At 32.4% G+C, this 18,079-nt stretch overlaps 1 protein-coding gene across 3 annotated transcripts in view; it reads left to right on the top strand.

Moving 5' to 3' along the window:
- LOC143222837 (uncharacterized) overlaps positions 1-18,079 on the top strand; it is a 49,633-nt gene that overhangs the window by 13,892 nt on the left and 17,662 nt on the right. Inside the window, exon 1 of one of the 3 annotated variants that reach the window (XM_076449921.1) lies at positions 5,855-5,939. The exons of 1 other annotated variant lie outside the window; for it this stretch is intronic. In XM_076449921.1, coding sequence (XP_076306036.1) covers positions 5,885-5,939 — 55 coding nt within the window. In that variant the 5' untranslated portion in view covers positions 5,855-5,884. Of the gene's footprint in view, positions 1-5,854; positions 5,986-18,079 lie in introns of those variants that run through there. One more of the 3 variants, XM_076449920.1, reaches the window with a different exon arrangement.

The raw sequence follows: 18,079 nt of genomic DNA, 5'->3' as shown, positions 1-18,079 counted from the left end.
AAATACGAACTGAACAATATAATTGGGGTTCCGTGCCTTTGGTTCTTACAGCATGATCGATTTTTTTTTTCAATATTTAACTTTACGAATTAAAACTGTCGTGTAAAGCAAACAAACAATAAGTTACTCCTAAATTAGGAACGGCTAGCGCAGATAGCTCTCGAGTAGCTTTGCGCGAAATTCAAAACAAACCAAACCGCCTGTTCATGGTAGGCCTGGTTTAACGAGAACTATTTTATACAAACAACTCGTCAGATTATTAATATAAATCAGTAAACATTCCAAGTTCGCAATAATAAGGGTTTGTAATTTCCACAATATAGAATAAATTATCTTTGATGATTAAAAATTAATTCACTGTCAAAATGTGTCTTCTTCCATAACTAAAAATAATTACTCGTAGATTTTATTTAAAATTTGTAAACACTTGTAAGTTTACGATGCTCGGTTATTAATTTCTATTCTTATGACAGGAATTGCTATTTAATTGTTTAGCTTCACAAGGTGTAAACAGAGTAATATTTAAACCAGAGTCTTAAGTTCGTAACATTAACGTAAGTTTGAAAAGTCTTAACCAAACCTAACTATGACAATGATGGAACATGATAGGGACGTCTGAACGAGACATCAGCTTTGAACTTGCTAGGTATGGAAAGCTAATTCAGTAAATATAGTCAGGCACTGTTTACTTCCTCAGTTTATTTAGTAAATATTGAATTATACAAAGCTCTTAACGTACTGCGTAGCCTAATACAATCACTGTTCTATGTCCAATGCAACATCAATAAAATATTTTAATATGGTACGTTTTCAGTTTAAAATGAGCGTTACTTGTATGAAATGCATGTCCATTAATAAACTGTTTCTCTATACCGTGGAGGAACACACGCGCACACCATATGAATACCTCTCTTCTTGATGATGAGAAACCAACGTGAAATAAAAATGTATATCAGAACGGCTGGTATGGGTATTAACATTTTTACTGTTAAGCAGAGAACAACGTTTTTACTTTCCTAGATCATCTTCAGGTTAACAAATAGGAAGATCAAAACGTTGTTCTCCGCTTATCAACACTTAACAAAAAGTGTTAATACCCATACCAGCCGTTCTGAGATACATATGAACACCTACATCTCTCCTGCTACATCATTACAATCATAAACGTTAAATAATTTTGTTGCTTTATCTTTTGCAAGAAGCGGTCGCTTCTTCATGGCCGACAAATATTTGCTCAGCACAAAATAACCGGAACTTGTGGCATACAATTGAACTAGAACTTCGATCGAACTGATACTTCGTGTACCATACGACCATATTTCGCCCATGGTCCTAGACCTAGCACGACGAGTCTTAATACAAGTTATATAAATATTCAGTTTAAGTAACAATAACTTCTAGGCCTATATAGAGAGCTACAAACTAGCGTTTTCCTTCCTTGTTATGTAAATAAATTTCTCACGTCACCACAGAACTCTCGACGTATTATTTGCTTGGAAACATTATTTAAATGTTAAACAGTTACCGCTTCCACAATCTTCCCTCGCTCTTACACTGTTGAAAACGTGCTTATCCATCTAGATAATTAGACTGTGTAAATTTTACTATATTTCAACATTTGTCTTTTGTTAACTAAGGATATAATTGAATCTAAAGAACACAGCAGTATTGAAGAAACTGTACACACATTTAGAATGCTTGTATAGGTAGGAAACATAGGAACCCTGAAACTTCAAGCTCGGAACATTTGTTGAGTTTACAAGATTATTTCAAGGAAAATAAAAACACTTTTGTGTCTAATTTGAAGATCTACTTTATTAAAACCATCCAACAGTGACATTCTGTACAAGAAACGAGATTGTTTTCTGTTCGAATGCCATTATTTAATGTTAGGGTTTTAGACTTGTATTTCTGTATACTGGCAGACAACTGACATTTTCTTGTAGTATCTCTGAGTTTATTTGTTAACGTCTTCATAGTTTCTACTACTATTTCAACTAATGTTTAATCTCATCAATCCAACCCAATTTCTTTCTATTTTTTATAGTAGCATTAAAGAATCTCGTGTTGCGAACTTTGTTCAACCGTGTTTGTCAGTTACTGAAAATACTGTTAGAAGTAACTTTAGCAAATCGGCCTTTAAGGGCACGAACACAACGTTGAGAAAGGTGTTGTTCAATTGAAGCATTATCAGATACGTTTTCAAAAGCTAGAGATTAATTTTTCTTTCATTTTCTATATTTTTTTAGCAAACTTTCTAAATTCTATATAGGATGCAATGGATAAACCATTATAAATTTACCTGAATTTGTTCTTCGAAAAGTGGATATTCGGATCATAACCATTTATATTGGCTGAAATCATAATTAAAATCTTTATTCTTGATTCTGTGGGTAAATTTCGAAAGAAAAGCATATTATTTGATCTCAGTAAACAAGATATCTGATTTTGTCTGCTCCTAGACATTGAAATATTTGAAAGGTCATGTCCACTAACACAATGTACAATTTACAATACATACATATATATATAGAAAATTTTTATTACCTAAGTGTATTTTTGTCACTTTTAATACTTGAAACTAGAACAAGTTCAAGTTTCAAAATTATTTAGGGCCAGAGAATATTGACCAGGAAGTGATATATAATTTTCCAATGACGTAATCTTCATCTTAAAATTTGTACCTCTAAGTAATAGACAAGAACATCAGACTTTCAAAGTAATTGTGACTTTTTTGTTTTCTTCCTATAATGAACACTGATTAACATAGAGCGACAATCATAGATTTAGAGTTTGGGCGGATTTTTACATTTTTATCTGAATGCTTTTATTATTATTACTTAGCAGTATCTGAGTCTGGAAACATATCTGTCAGACATCTATTATACGCGTCACGAAAATAGGCCCAAAATAGAATGTAAGTTAAAGATACTTGAGAAGTTATGTTGTGTAAGATATTAAGAACATCCCACGCAGGTAGAGCGGTAAGTCTACGGATTTACAATTCTAAAATCAGGGGTTCGATACCTTCCGGTGGACTTAGCAGATAGTCCAATGTGGCTTTGCTATATTAACCTTCCGTGATACAGTGGATATCATTTTGAAAATAGCTTAAAGAAAAATATTTTATGGAAATTGTTTGTTTTTAAATTTCGGGCAAAGCTACTCGAGGGCTATCTGCGCTAGTCGTCCTTTAATTAGCAGTGTAAGACTAGAAGGAAGGCAGCTAGTCATCACCACCCACCGCCATCTCTAGGGCTACTGTTTTACCAACGAATTGTGGGATTGACCACACATTATAACGCCCCCACGGTTGAAGGGGCGAGCATGTTTGGTGCGACGGGGATGCGAAGCCGCGACCCTCAGATTACGAGTCGCACGCCTTAACCCACCTGGCCATACCGGGCCTTTTGTTGAAATACTTTTGATTGTGAAAATTTCACGTTTGTGAAATAATTTCAGTAATTATGTTCTACATAAAAGATTTTCGTAAATATTTGGTGCTAATACGTTTTTTTTTTAGAAATATATTCAAATGGTTTTGTTAGATATATTTCGTGAAACTTATTTAATTAGGTATGTTCTGCTAACATGATTTCAGGAAAAGAAATTATGAAAATAAATTTAGTTAATATGTTTGAGACACCCTTTCAAAATAGATATATTTTGTAAAAAATACCTATAGATACTTATTTTTCATGAAAGTAATTTCGGTAAATATGCTTTGTAAAAATGATTTCAGTAAATATATATGTGTGTGTGTGTGTGAAAATGACTCGAAGACCATGAGTGAATTTATTACCTCCACAACAGAAATAGAATGAAGTAACAAAACCGGCATGTAAATTAACGCTCGCACAATGTAGTAATGACTGTGTCTCCTCAGCGTAAACTTCCGATTTTGGTTATTAATGTCCTTTTAACACGCAAACATTTTATCTACCAAGCCAGCAACCGGAAGTTAGACCACCAAGAACATCATAATGTTTACATGAAAATGTCATGTCTTTGCTGTTTTCATACTTTGTTTAAGAATATCAATCAGCAGAGAAATTCCATTGTCTTATAGACAACCATTGCGGTTTGTATCACGAGCACGACGGCTTGACGTATATTTGTCTATTTTTTCTCCTTTCGTGTTTTTTTTTCTATACAAATACGTCTCTGTCATCATAACGACACTTTTTCTAATATATTTGAAAGCTAATAAATGTCAGTTGAAGTCTTGTTTTAGTAATGGTACAAGCGACCATTAATTTGTTAGGTTGCTAAATGCCATGCTCGTGGTTGCTGTCAACATAAAACATACTATCATTCGTGTTCACAAATGCTGATGTTCAGTTTCTCTTGCTAGCTTCAAGCTTGCCAACTATATGTGGAAGGTTCTTCAAGCACAACAACACGCAACTTACGTATTTGCATAAAGATAACGACAAGGAACGAGCCGAGCAGATAAAATGATAAAACAGATAAATGCACTTTTACGAAATGAGAACAAAAATTAATTTCAAAATTTCAAGTCAAATTTCAATGGACCTTGAGACCTTTCTTCAAGAAACAACCAATATTTATGAACAACCAATTAAAGAAACAACCAATATATTTTTTATTATCTGAAAATAAAAATAACTTATTACAAAATGTTCTTCTAAGATCTGTAGAACACAGACAGCTTGTTGTGTAACATTGCTCTAGAACAACAGCAATAAAATATAAATAAATAAAACTAGTATTATACACTGAATTGTAATGTATATGTAATTTTCTAAACCAATCGTATACACTTAATCTATATAACAGCAGCTTTAAAACCGGTTTTTAAGTTTTACTTACATACACTTTAATTACATCATTTGGTTTCAATTCAAATTAATTTCGTCACTTTTGGTTTACATTACTCGCGAAAAGTTTAAGAAAGTATGTTTATTTCCACAACATGATTTTATGCTTTGTAAATTGGAACATAAAGGAAATAATTTTCGATATTTTTTCCCCTCTGAGAGTCTGGACTAAACTCTTGTAAAAGAAATTTCATAAGAAAACTTAAACGTCCATAATCAAGTACTGACTAATGTAATTGCTTTCAAAGAAAACAAGGCTTTTTTCACATTTAACATATTTAGTATCTCATAACGAACGACCTGTACATTTTGTTTAACGAAAAAACATGTGATAATACAAGTAAACGCAATAGATACTATAATTTTGAAACTTGCCGATTAAATTGTGATACTACAAGTAACCATATTAGATACAGTAATTTTGAAAGTTACCGGTTAAGTGTCGAAAAAGTTAATCAATACAACACATATATTATGGTTTCATGCTGCACTGGTCTGAATGTAACACTTATTATGTGTAGTTTCAGTTGATTATAAGTTATATGCGGTATAAAACAAGTCTCAGATTGCTATATATCTAAGATATGTTTGTTATAAAATAGAATATTTATCTGGTAATATTATAATTTTTTCCGACAGTGATCTCTAATACCACAGATAGTTTAATATCATTTTTAATTTCGCATAGGATTAACAAACACTTTCTAACGCTACAGCTTAGTTACAAAGTAATTTACACTGCCTACTTTGTAACATCTAGTATAACAGCTTACGTTTAAAAGTCAATCCAACACCGTTAGCATCTCGATACTGCATCTTTATGGAATTCTTTTGTTTTTTTAAATAGGTTGTTTTAAAGTGGAAGGTGAGAAAAAACCTGAATATAGTGTTTTTCTTAAAACTTGTCACGAAGGTGCACATATATTAGAAGTTGTCACATATATTAACATTATTTTAACAAATAGTGACTTTTTCTCTATCTCTTTATATTTCAAAGCATGATATGTCAATAAAGGCAGTAAAAACTACGTATGTGTTGATAGATGGATAAGGCAGTAGAAACTACAGCAGGCTCCACTCGACACCACAGTGAGAAAGGTAATCAAAAGCAATGGTTCCCTCTACTAGTTACAACCATATAACGGTAATTAATGAGTCTTTTGTATATTTCTATGATAAGACAATGCCAATTAAGTATACATCAGTTGATCATATAACATCTAAAATTTGTGCTAAACCGCAGATACTTATGTAATGATAATAAAGCCTTTTTTTCCATGCCACAAATGATCTTACAACGACACCTAGTTTTATGTCTACAAAATTATAGTAATTGGTAGTGTTTATATTATATTTCTTAGCTAATATGGTGAAGTTTTTTTTTACTTAAAGTGGTATCATGTGATTTATGTTGTAACACTAAGATAGGAAGCGAATGAACTCTAACAAATAGAAATGCAGTTGGACAGCTGAGCAGCCATAAAGAATTTTATAATGAAACACAACAAATGAAAGCATAGGTGTTTGTGTATCTCCTTCCTACCATATCATTGATCCGTGTCACTCAAATCATGTGATAACGATAAATCTTTGAGCTTGATAGATAATCAAAATAAAAGATAACATCTTGAAATTTCAAAGTCTTATGAAAGCATATACATCAATGTTCATAAGACGCTACGTTCAAAAAATAATAATGTTTTTATTACTTACCATAAAACATAATGTGGTGTTACCAAAAACTTGTTATTTATATTACTCTAACTAAATATACAGATCAAAACTAAAAATCAAATTATAAATTAATAAATCAAATTGTACATAACAATAGACTAGTTCATAACGCTATAAGTTACAAAACTAAACGTGTAATAATTACGACATATTTCATTATCAGTTGGATACCTCCAATGCTAACGATGTTCAACCACTGTTATTAAACAATGATATGTAAAATAACGTTCTTAAGTATAAAAGTAAATAATAAAAAACATCCAAATTATTTCCAAAATTATGATGAATTCTATTAGCAAAACTAACGAAACACAGAGTATGCCACTGCTTATAAAATATATAAAAATCAGTTGTTTGTTCCTCCTCTGACTGGTTATTTCCTATTGTTATCTGTATTAATTTGTATCTAACAATTACTTAGTACAAGTTTTATATGAATGTGCATATTGTGAGCAAAGTAACAGTTAGTGAAACATTAGTAATGTGATAACCTAATCATTACAGATTTTATCCAAGCGAATATACTGTACAGAATTGATTTTTTTAATATATATGTTGCTTTTAAATCATTTATATCAAAAATCTTTAACAATAACTATTAAATTACCATATAGATTGTTTGTTTTTGAATTTCACGCAAAGCTATTCGAGGGCTATCTGCGCTAGCCGTCCCTAATTTAGCAGTGTAAGACTAGAGGGAAGGCAGCTAGTCATCACCACCCACCGCCAACTTTTGGGTTACTTTTTTACCAACGAATAGTGGGATTGACCGTCACATTATAACGCCCCCACGGCTGAAAGGGCGAGCATGATTGGTGCGACTGGGATTCGAACCAGTGACCCTCGGATTACGAGTCGAACGCCTTAACTCACTTGGCCATGCCGGACCCAACATATAGATATTATATAAATATATATATATATATAATTTTTTTAACATTAATAACAACTTGGATTAGTACCTGCGTTTGAAAACAGGAGTTTCCTTGCTTGACTTATGCGAACATTTTATTGTCTCATAAACCCAGGATAGTACTAATAAACAGGATAGTATGAATAAACTAATATCGAGCAAACGTACTCTACGCTCTTTTCTATATGTAAAACCCAGTCATATTCGGATGAAATTCTGAGATATTATAACTTTTTTTTAATATATTACGATGTGGTGTTTTCATAAAAATCTTGTATATTACTTATACAAATACTGGACCTTTTATCTTTATTTCTGTTTGTATGTTGCTATTGCGTGCACATCGAGAGAACTGAAATCATTCCTACGTTTATGCTTTGGTAATGGTTACTTATTTTCAATTCACGTCAGTTGTCAGGTTAGGCATGACTGTTTGTTAAAAAAGGTAATGATTACGTTACAATATGCGTTAAGACTTCAGGGTTCGCTAATGCAGTTGTCAGAAGCTTTTAGTAATGGTGATGGCTTAATCATTCTTAAGTACATATAAGCTGGGTACGTGCGAAGTCACCTATCCTGCTACTCTAAAAATTACTTTCTTGTGTTACACTGACATTCGTAGTTCCCTCTGTCACAGCTTAATCCAGTCTAAATGGAACAATTCGCGTATGCCACGAGGTTTTAAAGAAAGGTAGCAGCGCGCGATACTGCATCATAAATATCGTGATGTATATTTTGGCCGCCGTCGTTATAGCACGCAAAGACTGAGTTTCCTGAACGATATATCATTTGCCAAATTATTGAAGTTTGTTCACAAAAAGAATGCTAACCAATAATGCCAAGGTGGTTCCTGCAAAGAGATCTGTTATCCACATTTAGATAAAAACAGTACGCATTCATACATAAGGATGTTTGTATCCTAGGGCTTTTGTCTGCTTCAAGTTATTAAACATTATGTTCGAGTCTGAATCGTTATGTTAAATACGACCGTCATTAGAGCCGCATTTCCGCCCCATTAAGACATACAATTGTTAGTAATTTCATTCTTTCATAAGTGTGTTCTTATAATATACAGTAAAATGATAATGATAAAAGGACTTATAACTGTGTGTTTTATTCAACATTCGTCGCATAATGGATATTTCGTGTTCTAATTCCATTTGCATTAAACAGCAGATGACACATGATTCATAAGTTCTTATTTAAAGTTGTTCATACGTGTTCAGACTCGTTGTCAATCTCTGTCTCTATCGATCTATTTAACAGTCTGTCTGTATAACTGTCTGTTTCATTCGTCCGCTTACGTTTCCGTCTCTATGTTTACGTTTGACTGGTTTTTAAATTCATTTGTAATAACGGCGTTCAACCACAATATCAACTCCGAGCAAATGCGAAAAAGAGAAAGCGCCAAGTGCTTATTATGGGTTACTCGTCTGTATGTGGGTCTTTCAAGTTTGAATGTGGAACCCAACCAATCAGCGAAACCACGTGACAATTACAAAGACCATTATTCAGAAAGTGTCTACACAAATTGAAAACGGAAGAGAGGTCCAATCACAATTCGACACCTCCAAGTTATCACTTATTCACTCCTCTCCATTGGGTTATAGATTGTTATTGACGGTTTGAGGTAACTGGCGCTCTCTTCATTCTCTTGTGATTATCTTATATTTACTTCTAGCCTATATTTTGCTTCTGAAGCTGCGAAGACAGGCACATTCCAAGTTTTTTGTTGATTCAATAAAGCAAACAACCTAACAGTTCAATTTCACATACACACACCTATCTAGACAAATGTTATTATTTATATATATTGTCTGTATAATACTGCAATGTAAGCATGTTGTCGTAATTAGTGTAGTGAATGATTACAACTGATCACTCTTATGAACATGGTGTAAAACGGAGTCTGTGACCTTCTAATCATTTTCCCATGTACGTCGCAACTCTATGCGCTAATATATACAGATAGAAACAAAAAACAGGTTTGTTTATTTTGTTTATATATGTAATAATATATCCACTTTCAGGATAGATCAGTATCTCATGCCTTCCAGCTTTGTAAAATGGATTACAAGACACATTAATATAAACTTGATAACACAACCGATACGAAAGCTGTCAAAGAACTTCGAACTAGCCAAGATGTGGATTCCTAGTGTAAGAACTATTATTTTGTGTTACAATCACTAAAAATGAAGCAAGCTATTTTAGACATAGGCATATAAATAATAAGCAGACAGAAAACCTGCGAACCTGATAGAGAATAAAAAAACAACGACGATTTTCCACGATCTATGGTAAAGACACATTGATGAGTGACCAGGCATCATGGCCCCTTCTTCCACCATTTATGTTGTTGTCTACGGTCGCCTGTTTATGAGACGTATCTCTGTGACTCAATTTTTTATTGCAAAAGGTTCTTGTGCAGGATACTAAGTTCAATGTTAACCTACTCCTCTTTACATGCTGTTAAACGTTCTGTATTCATGTGCGAAGAAACATTTTTCGGGGGTCTGTTTGACCAGAGTAATCAAGGGAAAATGATTTATATTATATGAAATTACAAATTTATATTCCTGGGTAACTGGCATATTATGTGTAGGTGGATGCAATGTTTTGACAGAGTTCAACATTACTGAAATCCGTTCCTTATGAAAATGTTATTCCCTGCAGCATGAAGGTGTGAACACATTATTTTGCACCACATATGCTAGGATTAATCCTGGTATTTTTCTCGGATTTCTATTCATTTAAGTATTGTAACTGCATACTGTAACTACCATAAATCTTTAGGTAAAACTGTTTTCAACATAATCTATTTCATCAACGGAAATATTATAATCAATTTCCCTGACATTTATAGAAAATTACATTAAGAGATGCTTCGTCCATTGTGACAACATACTTCAAATTTCCACATCTCAAAAGATTTCAACAGCTTATATCCCGTTGTACATTATAATTTAGGTAAAGCATGTGGACATGTCTCCTGTGGCTCTTATGCAGACCTAAATACGCGTAAACGTTTTTGTTTACGTTCAAAGGAAAATTTCTACTTTAGCATAAATTGATCATTTTACTATTGGGTTACTTCCGGTGAAAAACTGTCCAACTTTCTTCATTACCTCCAATTGTGCGGCTTTCAGGCGGTTTTGAAGTACCTACTTTTCACCATGTAATTATCCTTCCATTTCTGATACGACTCAACTCTATAGATATCTCTATCGTAGAAACGCCGAAAATTTTTTCCCACATCCATATAATCGCGCAATAATAGAAATTCGCGAAGAAAAGTACTGCAATATAGCCACGACACTTTAAATGAATTGCAACAAGAATGTGATTGGCTTTAGCCTGTGTGAAATAACCAATGGCAAGGACAAATCATCGTTTAATGAGTGTGATACAGATGATATAAAAATATGATAGGAACTCGATACAAACTTCTTCTGAAAAGCTCAGGAGAACCCATTTCCGGCATGATTAACACATCTCAAATACTACGTTTATAAACGTAGTCAAGAGACACATCAACGAAAGAACTGTTTACACGAAGTATTTATCTTTCTGTAGGCCCTCTGGGGTCGCAACGGTAATTGTATTACTTCATAACGCTAAAAAAAAACCGGTTTTGATATTCGTGGTTGGCATAGCTATGTGAATAGTAACAAACGACAAACAAACTCTAACGTAAGGAAGATAAAGCACTTACCCACATTATTATTGCTTAAAATGAGTCGTAGGCTTATGGTCAAAATAAATAGTTTATATACAATTTATTTAACTAAATTAAACTCATTGTTAAAGTTAAAATAAAGCGCTCATTCGACTTATTGTTTGAAAGCAGCCTCACTCAGCTCAAAGTTGTGTGAAAATACAGTGCTTATTCAGCTTATAGTTTTAAAATAGTTTCAGAAACTTATAGGTGAAATTTAGGCTTTATGTATAGCTCATTAGACTCAGCTTAAAGGTTAAAGTAATATACTGGTTGAACATGATGTCCAGAACTGGTCTAAAACGTGTAAAATGGAAGGGTTTTTGTATTGTTCTGAGGAAATATAAAAATATACGTAAAACTGAATATTTTTATATCGTATTTTTGAAAGTATTCTCAAACATATGAGTAAAAGTAAGTTGCGTGTAATATATTGTTCGAAAGCTATCTCAGACAAATGCACAGAAAATACAATTATTATTTGAAATTAGTCTCAAATTAAAATTAATGTCTTCATATAGTTCGAAGGAGGTCTCAAACATATGAGTGAAATTAAGGTACTTATGTAATGTATTTTTCAAAAATGATCTCAAAGATGTAAGTAAAATCAATGCGCTGTATTAGGTATTGTTCGAAAAGCTCAAACGGTGATTATAATCAGTGTTTTGTGTAACGTATTTTCTAAAGCAATCTCCAACTCCCAAGTAAAGAGTTATGTAACGTAATTATTGAAGTAAAGTAGGCACGGCTTCGCAGAAGACAATCAAATGATTCTTCATTCTACTAGACGAAAGTAATTGTAAATACATATATAAATGTTCAAATCTAGAAAGATTTAAGTGAATTACTTATGAACGTTGTTGTTGTTCAATTACTGTTTTGTTGGGTTTTTTTTTATCGACGACGAATCAAATATCAAGTTCTCATAATCATGGAAGCGAAACAGAAGAACTAAGGAGAATGTTCAATGTTCAATATTTTATTTATCACGTGTAAACATTGTTCTGTAACCATATTTTTTTCCTATAATATCATTCTGCCTGTCACATTCCTTTCGTCTCTACGTATACCGAACAATAACGTCGACGTTCTAAGTCCCTACAGTTAGTTGCAATTAATAATCCGTGGTGCCCGCGACGTGAGCACTAATCTGTAAGGATTACGACGTTGTTCTGGGGGATTTGTTAGGCCTGATGTGTTTTGTTCTGTCACACGGTTGTCAACACGTTATGAAGAGGTGAGAGGTCATTAATGCGGATCTTAGTATAAGGACTTGAGTTTAGTTAACACTTTTGTTTAAGTTATATTCTCTCAACCAGCCAAATATTTGCGTCTCTACGCATATAAATTTTAAACTAAGAAAAGTCTGCCTAGGAAGACTGAAACACATAAAATCAAGTAGCACAAAAACGTTAATAAAATGACGAGTGGGTATATTATTTGTATTTAACTCATTTGAAATATTTTATCAGAACTAAAAGATAGCTTTCAGGTTTTCTAATTTGCAAGAAACTTATAAAACACTTTGTACATAAACATTTTTGTACTGAAATATAAAATGTAATTTTATAAGAACGTATAATTCTGAAGCTCTAACCAAGATAAAAATATTTTTTAAATGTGTTTCTTATACCAAACACATCCATAAGACATACAACATGTTTTACTAAAACATATTCAAAGTATATTTTTTGTTAATATGAAAGCAATTATGCTCAAATTACAGTTTTCACATTGTACTAATATCTAAACAAGCTTAAACGAAATATTTTAGGTGTGTGTGTAAATAAACACATGCTTATTATAATTTTTTATTTCAAAAAATCATTTTGATCGGTTTGTTTGGAATTAACCACAAAGTTACACAAGAGGCAATATGTGCTCTGCCCACGACGGCTATCGAAACGCGGTTTCTAGCAGTCTGAATCCGCAAACATACTGCTATGCTACTGGAAACGATTTTGGAGAAGTGTTATTTTTAGTATTGTATTGCTATTAACTGAACTATTATTTATCAAAGACCATCGTACATTGTAATTGGTTTGTCGAAGAACGTTATATTCCATGTTTTCTAGTGGATTTCTAAAAACGGCTTTTTCCTTGAAATTTCATGGCCAGGTGGTTAGGACGCTTGATTCGCAATCTAAAGTTCGGGGATTGAAACCTTTGTCCTACGAAACATCCATGCCCGTTGTAATGGTATAGCTAATTACACTCTTCGTTGATAAAAGAGTAACCCAAGAGTTGGCGGTGGATGGTGATAAGTAGTTTTTTCTTTCCTCTAGTTTTTTCACTGTTAAATTAGGAACTGCTAGCGCGGACAACACTTTTGTAGCTTTGTAGTAAATTAAAACCAAAACGACTTTCTTAACAAAATATAAATACAGATAGTCCAGATACAATGATTATTGCTCTACATATTGTAAGTGTAATTCTCATAATTATATGGCCCGACATGGCCAGGTGGTTAAGGCACTCGACTCGTAACCCGAGGGTTGCGGGTTCGAATCCCCGTCACACCAAACATGTTTGCCCTTTCAGCCGTGAGGGCGTTATAATGTAACGTTCAATCTCACTGTTCGTTGGTAAAAGAGTAGCCTATGAGTTGGCGGTGGGTAGTGATGACTAGCTGCTTTCACTCCAGTCTTACAGTGCTAAATTAGGGACGGCTAGCGAAGATAGCGCTCATGTAGCTTTGCGGGAAATTGGAAACCAAACCACAATTATATACACTTTGTCATTTGTTTTAGTAATCCAATTGAAAATCATAATTTGTTGATATGAGACTAGAATCTGTGGCCTCTAAGAACAAACTGTAACTTAACACCAAGGTTAAAGTGTTGGGAATTATGTACGTCACTTAGTTAATAGAAACTGTATATGTATTGGAATACTGAAGCTCAACATATATTGTTATTGTTTATAGTTGATAATTAGTAGTTAAGTTGGCAATAGTTCCTCTCAAAGACAGTTCATGTTAATGATAAATATGACCAGTTAATCTGTAGTTACATTTTATTTAGTGAATTGGATAAACAAACTACACATAATACTCAGAATCATGGATAACGTAAAACGTTTTACATTGTATGCTTCTGATATCATAATAGTATTTTACAGTTCTTTATTAAAGTTGTGTTGCATGTTTGCAAATAACACAACTTATGTTCTACAATTAGAAATAGAAGCTGTGGTTAAGTGTTTGATAACATATGTTGTATAATGACAAGAATGACAAAACTGGCTAGATTATAAACATAAAATAACGTTATATGGCATACAAAGGTTGCAATTAAATGTTTTATGACATATTTCACGTTACATATATGCAAAAGTAATTACAGCGTTTTGTAATACGTGGTATTAATTACATCAATTTCCGGGTTGTGTGTTTGCAAGTGTTCTAAGAATTTCAATGTTCAGTGCCTCGTAAGCATAGATAGATATTTATGGCAAAGTTTTGTGGTGGTAAAACGATAACAGTGCACGATCACGCGTATCACAAAAACTCTGGACGGGTATTTAACACAATTCACAATACATTAAGCATTAAACAAAAGAACACATGTCAAAGCAGCATACACTGTAAAGGATTTTTGTTTCTGAATAAGCCACTTCCTCAAACTCCATACGAAATTGGTTGAGAATTACTTTTGGGTATATGTTAATAAATTAATTCAAGCACGATATTGACTGTATGTATATATACACATTATTTCAACAGTTAAATAAATATTAACTTGAAAAGGAAGAACTGCGTTGAAATGTAACCCTAAACTTGTGAAGAAAAAAATTAGTTATGAAAATCAGCTTTAACAACAAAAGTGTTGCATCTATTAAAAATATCATCATAGCACGTGTTATAATGGGAGATTTAAGATGTACCCCGGAGGTGACTGCGGAAACAGCACCCACACAACGGTGGAGAGATACCGCCTTAACCTCTGTTTGCTAGCCTCACACGTTAAAGAAAGAAGCGTAAACACAAAATATAAAAAAAAATAAGTTAAGAGTAAAACGTGATGCTCTAGCCCACCATGTGCTACATCTGGGTCACTCTTCACTGACTCCAGGCAGGTGTGGGGAGGTGACTACTTCCCATAGAAATATAAAAATAAATAAAGCCCTACTATTAGCAATAAAAAACAATTTATGTTGGGTTTATATCCTTTTATACTAGTATAAATTGTCTACTGTTGTATCAATATTAACGTATTAATTTCAGCCTTTAATACTTTTATAAGAATGATCCTGATTGGGTATTTTATGTTTTAAGCATTGTATAACACATGAGTTAAGTAACCCTAAGGCTCAGGCATGAAAATCAGTAATGTAGATTTACTGACCAAAGTGAGGGCATCCAGTCAGAAAGGCCCGTTGCCTGTACGGTTACTTTTGAGTGAATAGTGGAAGATACTGCTAGAGTTGTAATATCTCCTCTCTTGAAAGTGCAGAGCCTATTCACGGAAATATTTTGATTTGAAATTTGGACCTTCGTTCCTCAGCCCAGTACATTGATCTTTAGGCATTCCTACTAATTTAATCCTAACTATTCAAACAAGTCAAAAATGAAAGCAAAGTTAATGCGTTTTTTTTTTCGCTGTAACAAAACAGACTTTAATGAAAGTTTTACAATGTTACTAAAATTATATATTACCTTTTTTACTTACACTATATAAATATTACTCTGGCGAATATTATGTTTATTTTTTGTTGTTTTATGCTATTTTATCCTTTCTATTAACACAGAACAATCATGTTACATATGTTGAACATGTTAATAATTTATTAAAATTTATGCAGTGAAATAAATACTGGTTTAATGATGTAATCACCGCTTTTTTACAAGTTTTAATTATAATTTTTTGTCACGGTGGTTGGAAATTAAAATTTATGTATGTATGTATACCAGAACTTATAAATTTAGTTATATATTAATCAAGCCTGTTTTTCACAAGAAACTGAATAGAAGAGCTTAATGTCATAAATTCAAGTACACGATAAAAGTAAAAACTATAAAGCTTAGAATTAACTGAATCATTAATTAATTATTCTCACTGTTAACAAGTTAATATTTCACGAGGTTAAATCAATTTAGGCTATTTAATTTAAACTTATAAAACCATGAATTGAGTTAATAATGAAAAATATTGTTCATAAGCCTAATAATAATAATAATAATAGTTGTTTATATCCCATCACTATGTGAGACCTATTTTATTTATTTTCAGCTGTGAATTCTGCGAAATTAATCTGTTATGGAGGAAAAAGCGAATCAAAAATATAGTTAGACCTTACTTTATCTTCTGTTCATGAAATTCATGTTTTGATAAAGAAAAGAAACTAACTGACGATAATTGATCAAAAATTGTCTTAAACATTATAACCAATAATACCTACGAAACTAACTTTATAAAAAATAAACTAGTTTCCTTTCAAGATATACGCAACATAAAAATTCAAGGGACTTAATATCGTTCAATCTATAAATGTTTATTCATTTGCTCAACGCAGGTTCAAAAGTGGCAAATAATCGAATTCATACTGAAGGATCAAAGAGCAAAACTGATTATTTAAATAAATAGGCTTACTAACATGCATTTTAACTGTTTTCTGATACATTAGCACAATTCCATCAATGCTCCTTTATACAAATTGAAGACAGCAATAAAAATAAGTCATTTATCTCAAACATATTAACATTTTATTACTATTGCTAGAGTTTTAATCGGATGATAATTTGTCATGAATTTATAAATTGTTTATTAACAAAGCATATATAATGTTAGTAGTATAACACATCGTATAATCTTATTCACATTTGAAGACTTATATAGTTCAATAAATTATCGTTTGTCACTTGTTCAGAAAATCTGTCAGATAAATGTTAAACTAGATTGCTCTAGATTAACGTTTGTCACTTGTTCAGAAAATCTGTTAGATAAATATTAAACTAGATTGCTCTTTTACTTCTTTTAGTAAAAATAATTTTACAATTGCATACTGGTCGGTATATACCAAACTGTGAAAAAATACACATAGAAACCGCTTCTATTTGTTTGTAATCTATATGCCTAACATCTTCAGTTATAAGTTGTTCTAACTCTCATAACAGTGATACTGTTACTATGATATCAATCCCTTACCTACTGAATAACATATCTCAAACTAATGCGCTGGTTGTGAATTGACAGCTAAGACTCAGCCGTCTGTAAAACATCTTATTTAAAGTTAATTTACTTAATTAGCGACCGGAAGTCTTAAAGCAATCTATTATCGACGAGTAAGTAAATTCCTATAAAACGTTAACTCGTTGCAACAGATTTAATAAATACAATAATTACAAAAATACATTTAAAAGTGTTTCTCTATTTTCGAGTCTCGATAAACTTCACGTTATCAAGCAAACTGTGATAGTGTTTTTCTATTTTCCCTCAAAGAGAGAGATTATTATATAAATGATAAAATACTGCTTCTCGTGCAAATTTAAACACACATTTCAATTTCACGGACTTTTAAACATAAACTGGAACAGCAAAGTTTAAGAACATAATTCTTGAATGAATCAAACTTATAGTAAACTTAACAGACGCCGAAAACTGGTGGTAGCGAATAGGCTAATAAGATAGATATGCAGTTATAACGTCGCTTGATTTTGCTACTCTTAATGAGTAAAGTTTGATCTATATTTTTGTGTATTTTCGCTCTGTTTTACGAGTTTATCGTTACATCCAGCTTCGATACCAACCCCCAATTTTTTCTGATCAGGTTAAGTTTATAGAGAGGTATACAGCTGCATTCTTGAACGCTCGACTTTCTTTACAATTATACTCAGCACCGCCTCAACTAGGGTTATGAGCCGTGTCTCCACCC

This window comes from Tachypleus tridentatus, chromosome 8 (genome assembly GCF_004210375.1).
Source record: "Tachypleus tridentatus isolate NWPU-2018 chromosome 8, ASM421037v1, whole genome shotgun sequence".
Taxonomy (NCBI): Eukaryota; Metazoa; Arthropoda; class Merostomata; order Xiphosura; family Limulidae; genus Tachypleus; species Tachypleus tridentatus.
This window is presented reverse-complemented; position numbering and strand designations above follow the sequence as displayed.